The sequence below is a fragment of the Convolutriloba macropyga genome, chromosome 2 (assembly GCF_964194025.1).
Source record: "Convolutriloba macropyga chromosome 2, txConMacr16.3, whole genome shotgun sequence".
Lineage (NCBI taxonomy): Eukaryota > Metazoa > Xenacoelomorpha > Acoela > Convolutidae > Convolutriloba > Convolutriloba macropyga.
The window spans coordinates 65,788,863-65,804,710 of record NC_134469.1 but is presented as its reverse complement, the minus strand read 5'-3'; the positions used below and the strand labels follow the sequence as shown (position 1 = coordinate 65,804,710).

The following is a 15,848-nucleotide window of genomic DNA, read 5'->3' as shown; positions in this document are numbered from 1 at the left end:
TGGTGTTCATACTGGACCCTGTAGCCTCTCACTGAGAGACAGGAGTATGTTCAACTACGAAATGACATCAAAATAAATCGCACTTATAATTGTTTTTGTACAAAAATCAATTTTTGTTGTTAGTTTCTTTTCTTCCAATCCCAATAGAGTTATGGGAATAAACGGCGGCTATTTTCCGGCAATCTGCCGGGTATGTTTTTAGATACAATTTAGCTGTCTTTCCATTTTGCGGTTTTAGAAACCCCGGTATGACTTTCCTGAAAATTATGTCTTGTTATGTTAAGCATGGTTGGTTATACCCAATTATTGTAGTTTGTCTTTTGTATACATATTTTTTGCTTCCTTTTTTGCGTGACTTTCGTTTCCGTGATTTTGCGTTTTACGTGATTCACTATTCGAATCAGTTGAACGCTGAAAGTCAAATAAAAACTATCTGAATTGTATATCATCTAAAGGTTGAGGTTTTTGCAAAATCAGCAACCAGGGAAACGGATACCAGTTCTACTCGTCTTAATCATTTCGTGTATCGAAATATTTATCTGTTAAACTGAAATTCTAAAAAATCAAACTTTTTCAGACCACGGTCCAATTATTCTAACATGCGGACTATGTTCGGAACCTGAACGTAAAACTACGTTTCGAAACACAGCTTGCCTGAAAAATCCAAGCACTGTAGAAAACTACGTAGAAACTCTCCGGGTGGCAATGTCGGAGTGTAGTGGAAAATTGCTGAGTACTACAACTTGCTCAGGAGCTTCCAATGCTTTTAATTAAACTTAAAGTCACTGATAGATTTGCCCCAATCTGTAGTTTCTCACCCGGAGATTACTCTGCCGAAATGGTTCAACAAATTCTTGCTTAAAATCAGGTCAAAACGGAACCAAGCACACAGAAAGAGGAAGAAAGATTGCCAAAACCAAGCCAAGCTTCAAGAATTCAAAAAGTGGCGTTTGACTTTTGAAAAAGAATACAAAAAATCAAAAAAAGCAGTACTTTCAAAATAAGTTCCAAGCTTGCCAAACAGACTCGAGGAGAACGTACAAACTTCTGAATGACATCAACGGAGAATCCAAAACGTTTTATGATCCCCCGCTTTTGAACACTTGTAGAGAAATTTATAAGCTCCCAATAATTAAAAACAATGCAGATGTCTTTAATAATTTCTTTGCGAATGCTGGTGGAAGACTTAGCGATCATTTAACTGCCGCACATGATGTTGATATCCCACATTGCGTTCACTCCATGTCCTTTTCCCAACAACAAAGCGTGAGGTTGAATCCGTTTACCAAAGTTTACAAAATAAGTCGTCCTCGGGAGATGAACTAAACAGTAACAATATTGTAAAAGCCTCAATGCCAGCCAACTTAAATGTAATTACAAATTTGATTAACCGGTCATTGAACGAAGGCCTTTTTCCTGATAGCTTGAGAACAGCCAAGATCGTTCCTTTATTTAAAGATGGCTCAAAATTGGAGGAAAGTAACTATCGCCCCATTTTAATACTCATAATTTGGAGCAAATTTTTTGAGAAAGTAGTTTTTTAACAGAGTATACGGCTATTTCGAAAAACTAGGAATTCTCTCAAGGTATCAATTTGGATTTCGCGACAAGCGTAGCACCATTGATGCGCTCGTAGAACTCACTGAACGAATTCGTCATTCTGGAAAAAGAACGCTATCAATTCATTCTTTTGGACTTGAAGAAAGCTTTCGATAGTATAAATCATAAACTACTGCTAAAAAAACTTGAAAGATATGGTATCAGGGGGAAATGCTTAATGTGGTTTGAATCGTATTTAAAAAATAGGAAACAAAGAGTTTTTTAAACAATGTGCTATCTGATCGGGAATTTTTACACTGCGGGTACCACAAGGTTCAATTCTGGGTCCTCTACTCTTTGTAATTTATATTAACGATCCCCCTCAAAATTGTAATCTTAATGTCCTGCTGTTTGCTGATGACACTAATATTATATCCATAGGAAACAGCCGTCCAGAAATTAGTCTCGAATTTGCAAAGATAAATAACTGACTTTTTTCACGCTTTATATCTTTTTACCTCGTCGAAATAGCTCTTTGCAATTTTAAGCTGATAAATTTAATTCGCGAGAGTTCACTACTACACGCCAAATCCTGAAGCCAACGGAGTCGGTTTCAACTCTTCTTTTTATAATTCGTTCTGTGCTGTAATGAGCCATAATAATCTCCTTTCAAGCCAATGAAGGTACTTAAGGCATTCCCCCCATCCGATCGCACCCCTTCACCACCTCTCGTTTGAGAGTAATTAGTCCGGCTATAGTTGGGACTTCTCGATTGACATTTTTGCCCTTGACTTTGCTTTTAATCCTACCCAACGAAAATTGCTTCACCAAAAGAGTAATTGAAATGAACATTTCGGTACTAGTGAGGAAAGTTGGGAAAAGTTGGATGCATGTTAAATAACATTTCCTGAGAATTTTTATCTTGTGTTTTCAGTATTTTAGGATCTATACAGAGCTGTGTTGCGGTTGCATAGATATGCTTTTTCTAATACTTGCCCGTGTTTCCACCAGCCGATCGAATGCATTTGACCAGCGTTAGCCTGTTGTTTGACTTTGCATTGATTTTACTCGTACTCCCACCCTAACACATTGTTCGACATTTTTTTACAATTCAAAGAATTTGAATTGTATTGGGGCGCTGTCTTTTTTTTTTTAAGATCTGTTCACACATTTTCATGATTTTTGAAGTCAAATTGGAGTAGTGATTTTGGTCACGCCGAAACAGGAAGTGGAGCGAAAAAGCGAGTGGTTTTGCGGCGTGAAATTTTTTCGCTCTAATTTTAAAGTAGAGTGAGGATACGGTGTTTGAACAAAAATTCGCTTTATCGGTAGTGGTTTTTTGTTCACATGCGGCAATTTCGCTTTGATTTTTTCTGTTTTTTCGATTTTTCGGATCGGATTTTTTTCTAAATGGTTTTCCCAATCCATTCATAGTCCTTTCTAGGTATAGTTTTCTGTTTAGTCAATGAAAATTCTTTGATTTGTACGTCAGGACTTGTCCTGCTATGTTTTTTTTTATTAGTGAGAAGTGTGAAAGTTTTTCTGCATCTGAAGATGCATTTTTTGGGTTAGTGTGTTTTGAGTGAGCTATGGTCTAGAATTTTATTTGCCCCTAGTATTCTAGTGAGATTTGATATTAGTCGGTTATTAATTGCTCTCAAACGAAGTTTGTCGGTCTTTTTTAATGTGATTTTCCGCTTGACCGATTTGTCGTCTGAACCTTTTGACTTTTCGTACTCACAAACGGGATAAACAGGTAGCGCCCAGCGGGCATGAAGTGCTCTTAGAGCATTTCAGCTCTGTTTCAGCTCAAATTGTTTTGGAGACTTATACTTATGGCGTGAAGGGCGGTTCTTAGAGGTTGAAGACACCCCCACAATTGCCGCCGCCGCCCCCACCCCCACTGCGCTGTTGCCCCCACCCCACTGTTGGCCCCATCACCCCCCCCCCCGTGGCTAGCTACTGACGCCCCGTGACTAGCTACTGACGAACAACCGCTCGCTAGTAACACGCAAATTTTTACTAATTTTTACAATTTTTTCAAGCTTTTTTGAAAATTTTTGTTTTTCAGCCGTAGATGTCAAGGAACCTCCTCTAGGGTTTGATAGTAATTTACTACATAGTTTCTAGTGGTAGTGGAATGGTTTCAACATTTTAACATCACGAATTTTAGGGTGATAATAGGTTACTGAAAAACGGTTTGATAATAAGTTACTGAAATACTTTTTTTTTAAAATTTGAACGTTTTTTTTCCAGGGTTCTCCAGCCTCAAGAGCTGATGAACCTCTTCTAGGGTTTGACAATAGGTTAGTGTTTAGTTTCTAATTGTAGAAGAATGTTATTCAAGATTTTAACACGAATTTTAGCATTTTTTTTTTACAAAATTTGCAATTTTCAATTTCCTTGACATTTATTATCATTATTCATTTTTTTTTCAGACTCAGGGGTCAGAAAACCTCCGTTAGGGTTTGATAATAAGGTCTGACAAGTTTTTTGGGCATTGGTTTACTTTTCAACTTTTTAATATCACAATTTTTTGCAAATTTTTTTTATAAAATTTATTTAAGTTTTTCGAAGTTTTTTCAAAACCTTTATTAGGTTTCTCCAGCCTGAAGAGCCACATAACCTCCTCTAGGTTTTGATAATAGGTTGCTTCATAGTGTCTACAGGTAATGGAATGTTCTAGCATTTTTTAAAAAAATATTTATATTTTTAAGTTGTTAATCTTTTTGAATTTTTTTGATTTTTTTTACGGCACCAGGGTTGAGTCCTAGGGAGCTCCTCCAAGATTTGATAAGCTGTTGCATAGTTTAAGAACTATTGGAGTGGTTATCACTACTTTAATGACTCTATTGGAGTGGTTATCACTATTTTAAAGCTTGAAATAGGGATACTGGATAGTCTCTTGAGACAATGAAATGGTTTTAAAGATTTTCAACATCTTTAATTTCAGCAAGATTTTGCTATTTTTTTCAAAATCTTTGAATTGTTTTGTCCTCTTCTGTGTTTAACGATCATCACTGGTCAACAGGTTATTTGGGTTAGTTGACAGGACTCCGGAGACGAGAAATGGTTTTGAACTATGAAATCTGGAAACTTTTTTTTAGTCTTTGGAATATTGCGGATTTTTAAACTGTTATCTTTTTGATTTTTTCACTAACAAGGCTAGAAAAATAAAAATTGCCGGGTCGAATCAAGTTAAAGCTAGCCTCACTAAACCTTGGCTAGCTACTGACGAAGCCAACCGCTCCTCGGTTGTTTGAGAGCAATTCGGCCGACCTTAATCGATCATGTTAATATTTTGTACATTCGGGTTTGAATCTTGGGCTTGAGAATAGGGAGAAAAGGTCAATGACCGAGGGCAGCGATCCTCTTCGCAGATCTTTTCTCTTTTTTACTGAGACCACTGAAAGTGCCTAACTTAATGGTGTGAAGATCATTTTTGGGAGGTGCGCACTGTTAGAATTTCGATTCAAACTATAGTCTTAGACTTAGTTAGAAACAAGTTTAACTTATCAGTTTAATCTGACAGGAGCAAATTGATTCAAGTCGCTAAATTGATGTGAATAAACCTTCATTAAATGGTGCTGTGAATCAATACTGGGTTCAAGCTGATGTTTCTAGATAGCTATTATTGCAGTTGGATTGTTTTCCCAGCATGTAGAATGTTCCCAGCATGTATCGGATGATTATGATACCACAGGAGGTCTGAATGATTTAGAAAACTGGAAATGCATTCTATATATGGTATCCTTTACGACTGATTTCTAGGAAATTGGCTGAAGCTGACCATACTGGGCAACCCGTGCTACCCCCATTATAAATCGTGGTACCAGGATCAGTTTTGTATCTTGCCTTTTTCGCACTGATAATGGATATTCATACAGATGATTTTTGAGTCCTTCCTCATCCCCAAATCCAAATCATCATCTTGATTCATTCATCAGGTCTCCTGTAAATCTGTAATTTATACTGTAAAATATCTTCTGGCTGTTCGCTCCTTTTTGAGAAATTAATTCTATTAGTTGAAAACGCTTTTCTTTTCCCGTGCCAAAGTCGATAACCCAACAGGTTATAGGCCCAGCAGTTTTCTGAATCGTAAAATCAGTTTCTAAAACAAAACTTGTTTGTTGTTGACAGACATAATCTTTCTCTGCTTAGTCCTTTTTCTTTATACAACTCTTTTTCCTGGTAAATCTACAATCGATACAAGACAGTGAAACTGCTGACCTACACAGGAAAGGCACAGGATTCTTTCCACTCTGGTGCACCGATGAAGAAGCTGTCTAGGTCCTCTGAATGCTTGAGCTACAGTCGAGCCAGCTGCGCTACCAAAGTCATCATTTTTGGCGTCTCCTCACTCTGAAATCTCTCTAGCAACAGCTTTCAAGCCTTTGCTCCATCTCCTGTGCCAGTCACCTTCCACACAGTCATGTTTCATCAGCATGAGTGTTGTTGCCTCCAGAGTTAATGCCAGATGGTACCACACGTTGTTTTTCTTCCTGAAGTGTGCAACTTCCTTCTTTAGCACCATGTGCTTGTTCTTCTCATCATTGCTTGCCTGATTGGTCAGTGGTGCTGGCTCATTGGGTTGCTCCTCTGACCAATCAGGCAAGCAATGATGAGAAGAACAAGCTCATGGTGCTAAAGAAGGAAGTTGCACACTTCAGGAAGAAAAACAACGTGTGGTATCATCTGGCATTAACTCTGGAGGCAACAACACTCATGCTGATGAGACATGACTGTGTGGAAGGTGACTGGCACAGGAGATGGAGCAAAGGCTTGAAAGCTGTTGCTAGAAAGATTTCAGAGTGAGGAGAAGCCGAAAATGATGACTTTGGTAGGGCAGCTGGCTCGACTGTAGCTCAAGCATTCCGAGGATCTAGAAAGCTTCTTCATCAGTGCACCAGAGTTGCTTCAGGGGAAGCAGTCTCAGAGTCCCTCCTTAACGTTTTGGTTGTCAATGGTCTACCAATGAGGTATGAAAGTTTTGTTATACTGGAAAGCGGCAACCCGGCAACAAACGTCACAGAGCTGAGGAAAAGGCTGCATAATTTCCGTGAGAGCACAGGATAACGGCACAAGGACAAAGAGGTTTAGTGAAACTAGCAAACTAGCAGTGAAACGTAACTTAAGAAGGTTTCCAAGAAAGGAAATTGCTTTGTGTGTGTGTGATCTCACGACACTCGCCAAGGACTTCGGAAGGAAGGAGACAGCGCAATGTAGTGAGCGTGGGGAGAGAGTTCGCCTAGAAAGGGCATGTAATAGATGGAGGCAAACAATAGTAAGTGGCGATGGTCCAACGTTGGCTACTCTAGAGAAGTAATACTGGGCGGCTCTTGCCCAGTGGAAGACAGCAAGCTAGTGGACAGTGGCTGTGCAGATTACAGTGACAAACATCGGCGCGTTCCTGGTTTTGTGCCAATTCAATCAGATGCCGGGAGCCCCAACGGAGAGGCTTCAGAGTGGTGGGCAGCTGTGTGAAGATCGGCATGCTCTCAAAGAGAGGGGAATTCTAACGCGAACTCAAGAATATGCCTGACTAATCTTCAGATCCACCAGTCTCAAGATGCACGAAGTGGGAACATCATTTCATATTCGATGATGGAAGCAGCTACATGAAACTCCTGAAAGGAACTCGGGTAAGACAACTCAAGAAAAATAGTTTTACTCTGCATTGTTCTAGGGTTCAAGATAAGTTCCAAGAGCATGGAACGTGGCAGTGCAAGGAAGTGGCACATACGATTGGGTCATCTGTATCAAGTGGATGTGGCCAGTAATCCACCAGAGACTGGGGGGACTCGATGATGTATTCAATGCTTGCACATTGGCCAAGATTACAACGAATCCAGTACCAAGAGTGGCAGAGACCAACGCATAGAAGCCGGAGAGGGTGTTCACAGACGTGATGGGGCCTTTCAGAGTAGAGTCAATGTCAGGGTTTTGGTTGTACATTGTGCTTGTAGACCAGTACACGAAGGGAAACCGTGAGGCTGAAGTTTGTTCTCAGTGTGGGGACGCCAAAGAAGTTGAAACAAGACAATGTGAAGGAGTATCTCTCAAAGCAGATCGGGACGTACTGCTTCGGTTTAGGCATTAGAAGTAGACCATACCTGGGACGCCACAACAGAATTGGTTAGTTGAGAGGGGCAGAAGGACATTGGTGGTGGCAAGATTTTTGCTCACTGACTCAGTACCTCCCAAGATGTGGCCAGCAGCAATTCTCCTCGCAGCATGGATTAGAAACTTGATTGTAAGACGAGTTGAAGGCAGATGCTCGGCAGAGCCCATGCGAGTAATGAAACCTAAGTTTCCAATAGATGTCAGTAAACTTGAACCCAAGGCATTAGAACGAAACGTAACCCACACTGAGGTTGACATTTTACAGCTCGTGTTCGTACCCAACTGAGATAAAGTGATGGCTGTTCGAAATGTGATCATCAACGAATCCGAAGTGGACTTAATCCCTGAACACAGGCTTAATCCCTGAACTAACGGCGGACCTAATAGATGGGGGATCTGAGCAACTGGTGATCGGCCAGATGATGGTCATCAAGACGATGGCAACAATGACAGATAGGGAGCTTCTACTGCAATTAAAGATGAGTGGCATGACGCAGAGAGCGCCAACAGCCAAGAAATGACAATTAAGTGAGATGCCTCGGTTGTTGAAGCAGTGCTAGATGTAGGATCAAGTGCAACAAGAGGGAGTCCCGGAGACTCAGAGTCACTAGAAGGTAGTGACAGAGAAGACTTCTCACAGTCAGAGACAGTTGACTTCTTAGAAGATGCACCAGAGCAAGCAGACAGAGCTGAGCCCAGACAAGGGAAATGAGCAAGGAGTGTTCCGCAATTTTTCAGAGGTCAGAGCCCATCTTGTTGTTGCCGAGGGGGACTACGGGGAAACCAAAACTGTTTACAAAGCCAAATAAAAAGTTGATTGGGATCAGTGGCACCGGGCAATGAAGGAAGAGCTCAAGGCACTCCAAGAAAATGAGACTTGGGAGCTTGAGCGAATACCGTCGAGCAGGAGAGCTACATAGAAACATTGCTTGAGCGTTATCAAGTGGATCAGTGCAAGCCCTCCAGCTGACTTGAAGCTTCAGACAGCACAGAATGGAGATGAAGTGGTGGATCAGAAGATTTACAGAGGCTTTCGCCAGACGGCATGTTCAGTCAGTATACTGCGAACTGCGGAGTATATGAATGCGCCTAACAATCAACACTGGCTGTGCTGAAAACGACTTCTTAGATGCCTTCAAGGTTCAAAAAGTTTACAAGAGTCTTACTATGATTTGCGGGGAAAGTGATTTGCGGGGAGTGGTCTGGTGATGTGAACGACATAAATTTAAGTAGTGATTAGTGCTTAAAGCTCAACAGACGTGGCGCAGCACTCAGATGGGGCGTCAAGAAGAAGGCCAAAGTTGCTCTTTCTTCATCAGAAGCAGAATATCATGGCATAGCAGCAGCAGTTCAAGATGCACTGCACAAAAAAAACTTCTATAAGATTTTGGCATCCAACTGAAGCATCCAGTAGCAATTTGAGAGGAAAACCATGGTTGTATCAGACGTTGCCATAACTGAGTCAGGCACAACAGGAGCAAGCACATCAAAACCAAATTTCACTTCATTAAGACTGAAGGTGGGACTACTTCAGTTCACTTTTCCTACTGACAAACCCTAAATAATGTAAATGATTAAGAAAATTGCAATTGCATTCTATATATGCTATCCCTTGCGACTTATGTTTAGGAAATTGGTAAAAGCAAACCATACTGGGCAACCCTTGCGACGCCCTTTGCAAATCGTGGTGATAAGATCAGTTTTGTTTCTTGCTGTTTTCGCACTGATAATGAGAATATATACAGCTGGTTTTTGGATTCCTTTTTCATCCCCAAATCTAAATCGTCATCTTGATCAATTGATCAGATCTCTGCTGTAAAGATCTCGTTTCTACTGTTAAATATCTTTTTGATGTTCTCTCATTTTTGAGAATTTAATTTTTAGTGAAAAATGCTTTTCATTCCGCCTGCGAAAGTCTTTAACACAAATTCCACCCCCACACACGTACACTTTTGTTGGCTTTGTGTACCCACGCCCGTTTAATTCTTGGCTTCTCGTATAAAAAGCCTTCAAATAGCTATTTTTCGTTCCTCCGGACCTTTTGAGAATTATTTTTCCGACTCTAGATGGTTATTTGAGTTACTTATTTTGAATTTCCGGACATGTCCTGCTGTTTGTGAGTTCATTGCTCAGCGACTTACGGTCAGAAACTAAGTTTGTGATCGAGACCTCTTTTAGATTTGGGAGGCTTTAACTGGAAAAAACCAATTGACAATTAACTTGGATAGCATGATTTTAGTCATCAACGTAACATTTTAGCAGTTTAATTAATCTAATATCAGCAGTCTGTTTCTTTTCTTCACAACAAGAAGTAGGAATCTATTACAACATGCTTTTGTTCTCCCCACTTAGGTCAGGTAAGAACGAAAACTTGTGATTGGAACCATTAAGATAGCTAGAGGGCTTTCTTTTGGATACATACTGTTGTTTTTCGGTTGATGATCTTTTCAAATTGAGCCCCTTTTAAGTTGCTCGCGCAAGCACCATCGTCAGTTTGATTTTAGATTGCTGTCAAATGCAGTTTATCGATTATATCAGTCCTGCTTTTTAAGCGATTTTTCGTTCGGCCGATTTTTGTCTGAAGCTTTTAATTTTTGTCCTCAAAAACGGGATAAACAGGTAAAGTCCGGAGGGCCATTTGGATACGCGTCCCGGTTCAAGCCCTCCCGAACCGAACTCATCCCATCGTTTGACCGATTTTACGATTGACGAGTACAAGGTGCAGTTAGCCGAGTGATTAATGCGTTGGGTTGAACGACGGAAGACGCGCGTTCGAACCCGCGGATTTATTTGCACCTATAAAAAGTTATCTAGGCTATAGCTACCTCCGAATTAAATTGCCCCTACTAACGTTCTGACCAATGGACGTTAGTCGATACATTTTTACTCAAAAAATGGGTCTTTCGTTTGTCATATTGTATTCATTTGACGAAAACTCTCAGCTGTTCATAAAAGGGATTAATTTGCAAAATTAGTGTAAATGGTAATTAATTGCTCTCAAATAAGGTTTGTAGCATTTATATAACTCATGCTGGTGCTTTATGTGTGGTTTATGTTGCTGCCGAGTTTTTTCTGATCGTTTTTGCGTCTGACTATTAAATTTCGTGACGTTTTCTGGGGAAACCTGGTCTTCTAGTGTGGCTCGAGGGCATTAAGGCTATGGACAGTCCTCATAGAGCCTTATTCTTCTTTGAGCAGTCCGTCCGACAAAGGTTTCTTTTTAAATGGGCTGGCAAAGTAGAATGAGTAAAATTTTGAATTATAACTCAGTCCTCTTTCAAGTGTTAATTAGCTTAAAAGTAGTCGAATTGCGCTGTTAATTTCCTTTCGTTCAACTCAGGTGCTGTGTCACGCTGGATCGCAAATTGACTCTCAAGTTGCTCCGAAATGGGCCAGAATTGGTACAGAAACTGCCCCTGCATTCCAGCCAAACGTATATGAGCTCTGGTTCCGGATCAACATTCACCCCCTGTCTCTCTCTCGCTACTTCATCCAGTCCGTCTCGCCAAATTCAGTTGACAGCAGTCAGCCAAAAGTTGCTTCAAAATCCACAGTTTTCACAATGAGAACGCAAAAGAACGTGGACCACATGTTCGAGAACCACGCTTTCAAAATAGAACCAGTGGATCCTACAGAATTTGAGGTAATTTGAGCTCCGCTAAATATTGTTTCAATTTCTAATTTATTAATAGCCGCAAAGCGATAGCTGGGGCTATTATTGGCCTTCTCTTGGTTTTTTTAAAATTCAAAGAATTTGAATTGTATTGGGGCGCTGTCTTTTTTACGACTCGAAGAGGAGTATTGGTTTTATTAAGGTTTTTTTTTTTTACCGGAAGTACTATTCGTTCAGACAATGTTTTGACCTAAAAGCAAAAGCGAGTAAAATTACAGTGTGAACTAATTTTTTCTGAGCGAGAGAAGTTTTTTGATCATGCGCTTCGTTTCGTGAATGACTTTTTGACTTTGAAAAGTAGTTTTTGACTGAATGGCACAAATAGATAACCGTTTTTAACCGTTTTTTGGACTAAGTGGCCCAATTTTTTTGTTTTTAATTTGATTTCTTATAGAAATAAAGTTTATTCGATACTATATTGAAATGTCAACCTCGGAAATTGATTCCACAGTGTTTTGCAGAGCCTGAAAATGCGTTTCAAATTGAAAATTGGCACACATTTCTTGATTTTTTAGTTAATTCTTGGCTTTTTTTTCTATTAATTTCTTCACTTTTGGATCTCTTAACCGTCTTTTTGTCAAAAATCAGTTAACATGGCAACTTTTCCTTGATAATTCATATACTCAACGCCTCTTTCTACCTCGATGTAATTTTGTTTTATAAAATTTACATATGCTAATCCGATTTTGGTAGTTTTTTCCGATTTTCGTCAGTTTTTTTTGTTTGTATTTTGGTTGTAATTGCTGGAAATAGTCTTTTTGTGCAACATGAGCGACTTTAATTTCGTTTCAATAAGAATTCAATTATTTTTTGGCGTTAGGTTTTTGAAAAACAGTTAAAACTTTTTCATAAATGCTGTCTTAAAAGTTTTTTGACCATTTTTTTGCAAAATGTTTCTATTTTTCGTATTTATGAATTCTGCTTTTTCCTATTTTTTGTTCTCTTCAGAAAAATAGATCTTTGTATCGGATGATTAGTTATCTTTTATATGTCTTGAAAGCTGAACAATGAAATGTATTCGTTTTTCTTGAATTTTTTTTTTGATTTTTAACTTTCAAAAATCAAGAATGTGTTTTTGTTACGGTGTTCCTTACATTGTGCCCATATTCTTCACATTCTAGTTAGTATCTTTCTATCTTTGTCCTGGCACCTACTTTTATTTTCGGTATATTGATTTTTTCAGTACTTAAAAATGAATGATTTCAGCTTTTTCTTAGATTTTCGTCATTTCTTTGTTTTGCATTTGATTTCATTCAACATAAGGCAGTACTGAGAGTTTGATAGCAAGCCTTTTCCGCAATTTTCACTTAAGACTTTTTATTGCAACTTTTTTCCGGTCTTGGTATTAAATTAAACGATTTTTTGCCTTTGAATATTCTTCTGCTGCTTAAGTCTTTTCTATGATCAATTTAATTTTCGAATTAGTATGAAATCATTTAGTCTAGCACATGTACAACAAGGAACAAGTTTGTGTTGTTTTTTGTCTTAATTGCAGTGATTGGAAGTGTAATTATAGGTTTTTTCTGATTCTTAAGTTTGAGCTTTATTTTTTAACTTATTTAAGGTTTAAGGTTTAACTTATTTTTTGAAAAGATTTCAAAAGATTTCTTAGATTATTGTCTGCCGTTTGCTTTCGCAATCTTTTTCAGATTAAAATCATGAATTATTTGAGGGCAATTGATAACCTTGTCAACTTTTCAGTCTATCACTTTTTTGACCACTTTAATTATTTCGGTTTTTTAACGTTACCAAACGTTTTCAATGATATAAAATTTTGCTGCATTTTGTTGCTCTTGATGACAGAGGTTTAAGTTTCACCAATTTTTAGAGCAGACTTGAAGAGGTAGTGAGTTAATGGTTTAATACAAAAATTAGTGGCTTCCGCTGCAATTACGGTTTTGTTAGTGAAGTTTTGGTGCTTCGAGTCGCTTCCGGAATTCTTCCGGCTATGTTTTTAAGATCTGTTCACACATTTTCATGATTTTTGAAGTCAAATTGGAGTAGTGATTTTGGTCACGCCGAAACAGGAAATGGAGCGAAAAAGCGAGTGGTTTTGCGGCGTGAAATTTTTTCGCTCTAAATTTAAAGTAGAGTGAGAAAACGGTGTTTGAACAAAAATTCGCTTTCTCGCTAGTGGTTTTTTGTTCACATGCGGCAATTTCACTTCGATTTTTACTGTTTTTTCGATTTTTTGGATCGGATTTTTTTCTAAATGGTTTTTCCAATCCATTCATAGTCCGTTTTAGGTCTGGTTTTTTTAGTCAATGAAAATTCTTTGAATTGTACGTCAGGACTTGTTTTTTTATTTCGTCGTCATGATTTTTGTTACGACCATATGACGTCACAGCCACTTTTTGCTCATTCGTTCATGCAATTTCAACTGAATTGCATGTGTGACGTCATTTTTCGCTCTTAGTGGAGCGAGTTTTTTTGTTCATGCGCGTGATTAAATTTTTGTTCACACTTGACTTACCTCACTCTCAAAAATGACTTCCTCAATTTGAAATTGACTTTTATTTACTAGAGAGATAAGGTCAAATGGGCGTGTGTCACTCTAAATGAAGGTTATTTGAGATCAGCTAATAGAGGCAGCAATAACTTATACAGATTTCTAATCAAAATATAACAGATCAGCCTTCAATGAAAAGACGAATTTTTTTGGTCTGTCTTTACTGTTTTTTTTAGACTGCCGATCTACGAATCTATTGCGGCTATTTTCTTGCAATCTGTCAGCTATGGGGGTGCTATAATGGAAAAGAACCGGCCCTCCAACCTATCAAATCTGAACTATCCCCTCCCCCCATCTACTCTCCACGCCTGCCACATACACCCCCTCCACGTACCTACCCACATTCTACACCAAAATTGATTTTAGCACATTGCTTTTTTATTTCTTTTGTCATATTTCTGGAATAGGTAGGGTTATGTAAGTGTTTATTGCACGACTCCTCGAGTCGTTTCCGGTATGCTACCGGTTATGTTTTTTAATGCAAATGTTTTGCTTGACCGTTTTGCCCTTTTCTTCTGAAAAAATCTGTCACATCTCAAGTGACTTTTTAACGCACTTCTTGATTTTTGAGTCATTTCAATTGCTCTCACTCCGAAATAAAGTTTGTTGTTCAAACAAAACCGATTGTTAGTCTCGATGACAAGTCGGTGACAGAAGCGGACTCAGAAGGTCGGGGTTTGAATCCTACCGTGGGATGATTTTTTCGCACTTATAAAAAAAATTTATGGAGGCACCCCTGTCATTAATTGCCCTCAAACGAAGTTTGTAGCAATTATTTTAGTCCTGTCGGTCTATTTATGCGATTTTTCGCTTGACCAAATTTTCGTCTGGCGCATTTGATTTTTCCTCAAAAACGGGATAAACAGGTAGCACCCAGCGGGCATTAAGTGCTCTTAGAGCCTTTCAGCTCAGTAGTCTTCAAGTATACAATTCACAGAATCTGTTTTGGACACTTATACTTATGATGCGAAGGGCGGTTCTTAGAGATGACTCCACCCACTGTTGCCACCCCATGAGCCCCCCTCCGGTGCACCCCCCCCCCCCCCGCTCTGCTCACTTACGCTCTACGCTCCTTCAATTAAGCTAAAGCTAGCCTAACTAAGACGAAGTTAACCGCTCGCCGGTCGTTTGAGAGCAATTCGCCCGACGTTAGTCGGTTGTTTTATAAATTGCGCCGCCTGTCATTCGAGATTAATTTTTCCGACGTTAGTGGGTTTATGTTTCCAGTTGCTGCGTTTTATAGAGGTTTTTAGCATTTGAATTATTTTGACTCTTAATCTTTCTAAAAAGCACAGATTAATTTTTCGGGTATTTTTTCGCACACATTAATTTTTCTGGTGATTTTTTTAATCGTCTTTGATCTCAAACTTTAGTCTTCTCACTCAGAGTTTCAACTGGCAGGGTTGAATGGCGCTTTAATTGTTTGTTATTTTGAACAAAACTGTAGATTTCTTCCAGTTGTTTTTCTGATGCGTCGTCTTTTATTGGAATAACAGGTCTCAGCACCATTTTTGATTGGTGTCTGTGACTTTGACCTTGAACCAACTGAATTTTGTCCTTGAAGTAATATTTTTAAATGACTCTCGGACGAAACTTTGAAGCGATCATTGTGAACATGATGGTCTTTTTACGACTCGAAAAGGATTATTGGTATTCTACAGGTTTTTTTGTAGCTGAAGCAAGTCGGTTTTGTTTGCTTTAATAGGCGAGTTTTCGCGTTACTTGTATTCTCAAAAGGACTTAAACATTTACAAGTGGTCACTCAACAAAATCTCACGCCTAGTTAAGCAATAGAAAGCAACGTCGCGCACTTTTAGTTATTCAATTTCGTCAGAAAAATGACGCGTTAACTTTCATTTGTAATGCGTTTAATATCGTTTGTGTTTGACCTTTTCCTTGGCACATTTTCTATCTGCTGCCTAGAGTTTGTGTGGCATCGTAATGCTCATTGGTTATATGAGCAATTTATTTGTACTGCTTTTGCTTTTGATAATTTTTTGAGGG

The 15,848-nt window shown here is 38.9% G+C and overlaps 1 protein-coding gene across 1 annotated transcript in view; it reads left to right on the top strand.

The window, feature by feature from the left end:
- LOC142334613 (alpha-mannosidase 2-like) overlaps positions 1–15,848 on the top strand; it is a 101,990-nt gene that overhangs the window by 49,790 nt on the left and 36,352 nt on the right. The window contains exon 8 of the mRNA XM_075382786.1: positions 11,003–11,305. Within this exon, the coding sequence (XP_075238901.1) occupies positions 11,003–11,305 (303 nt within the window). The remainder of the gene's footprint in view (positions 1–11,002; positions 11,306–15,848) is intronic.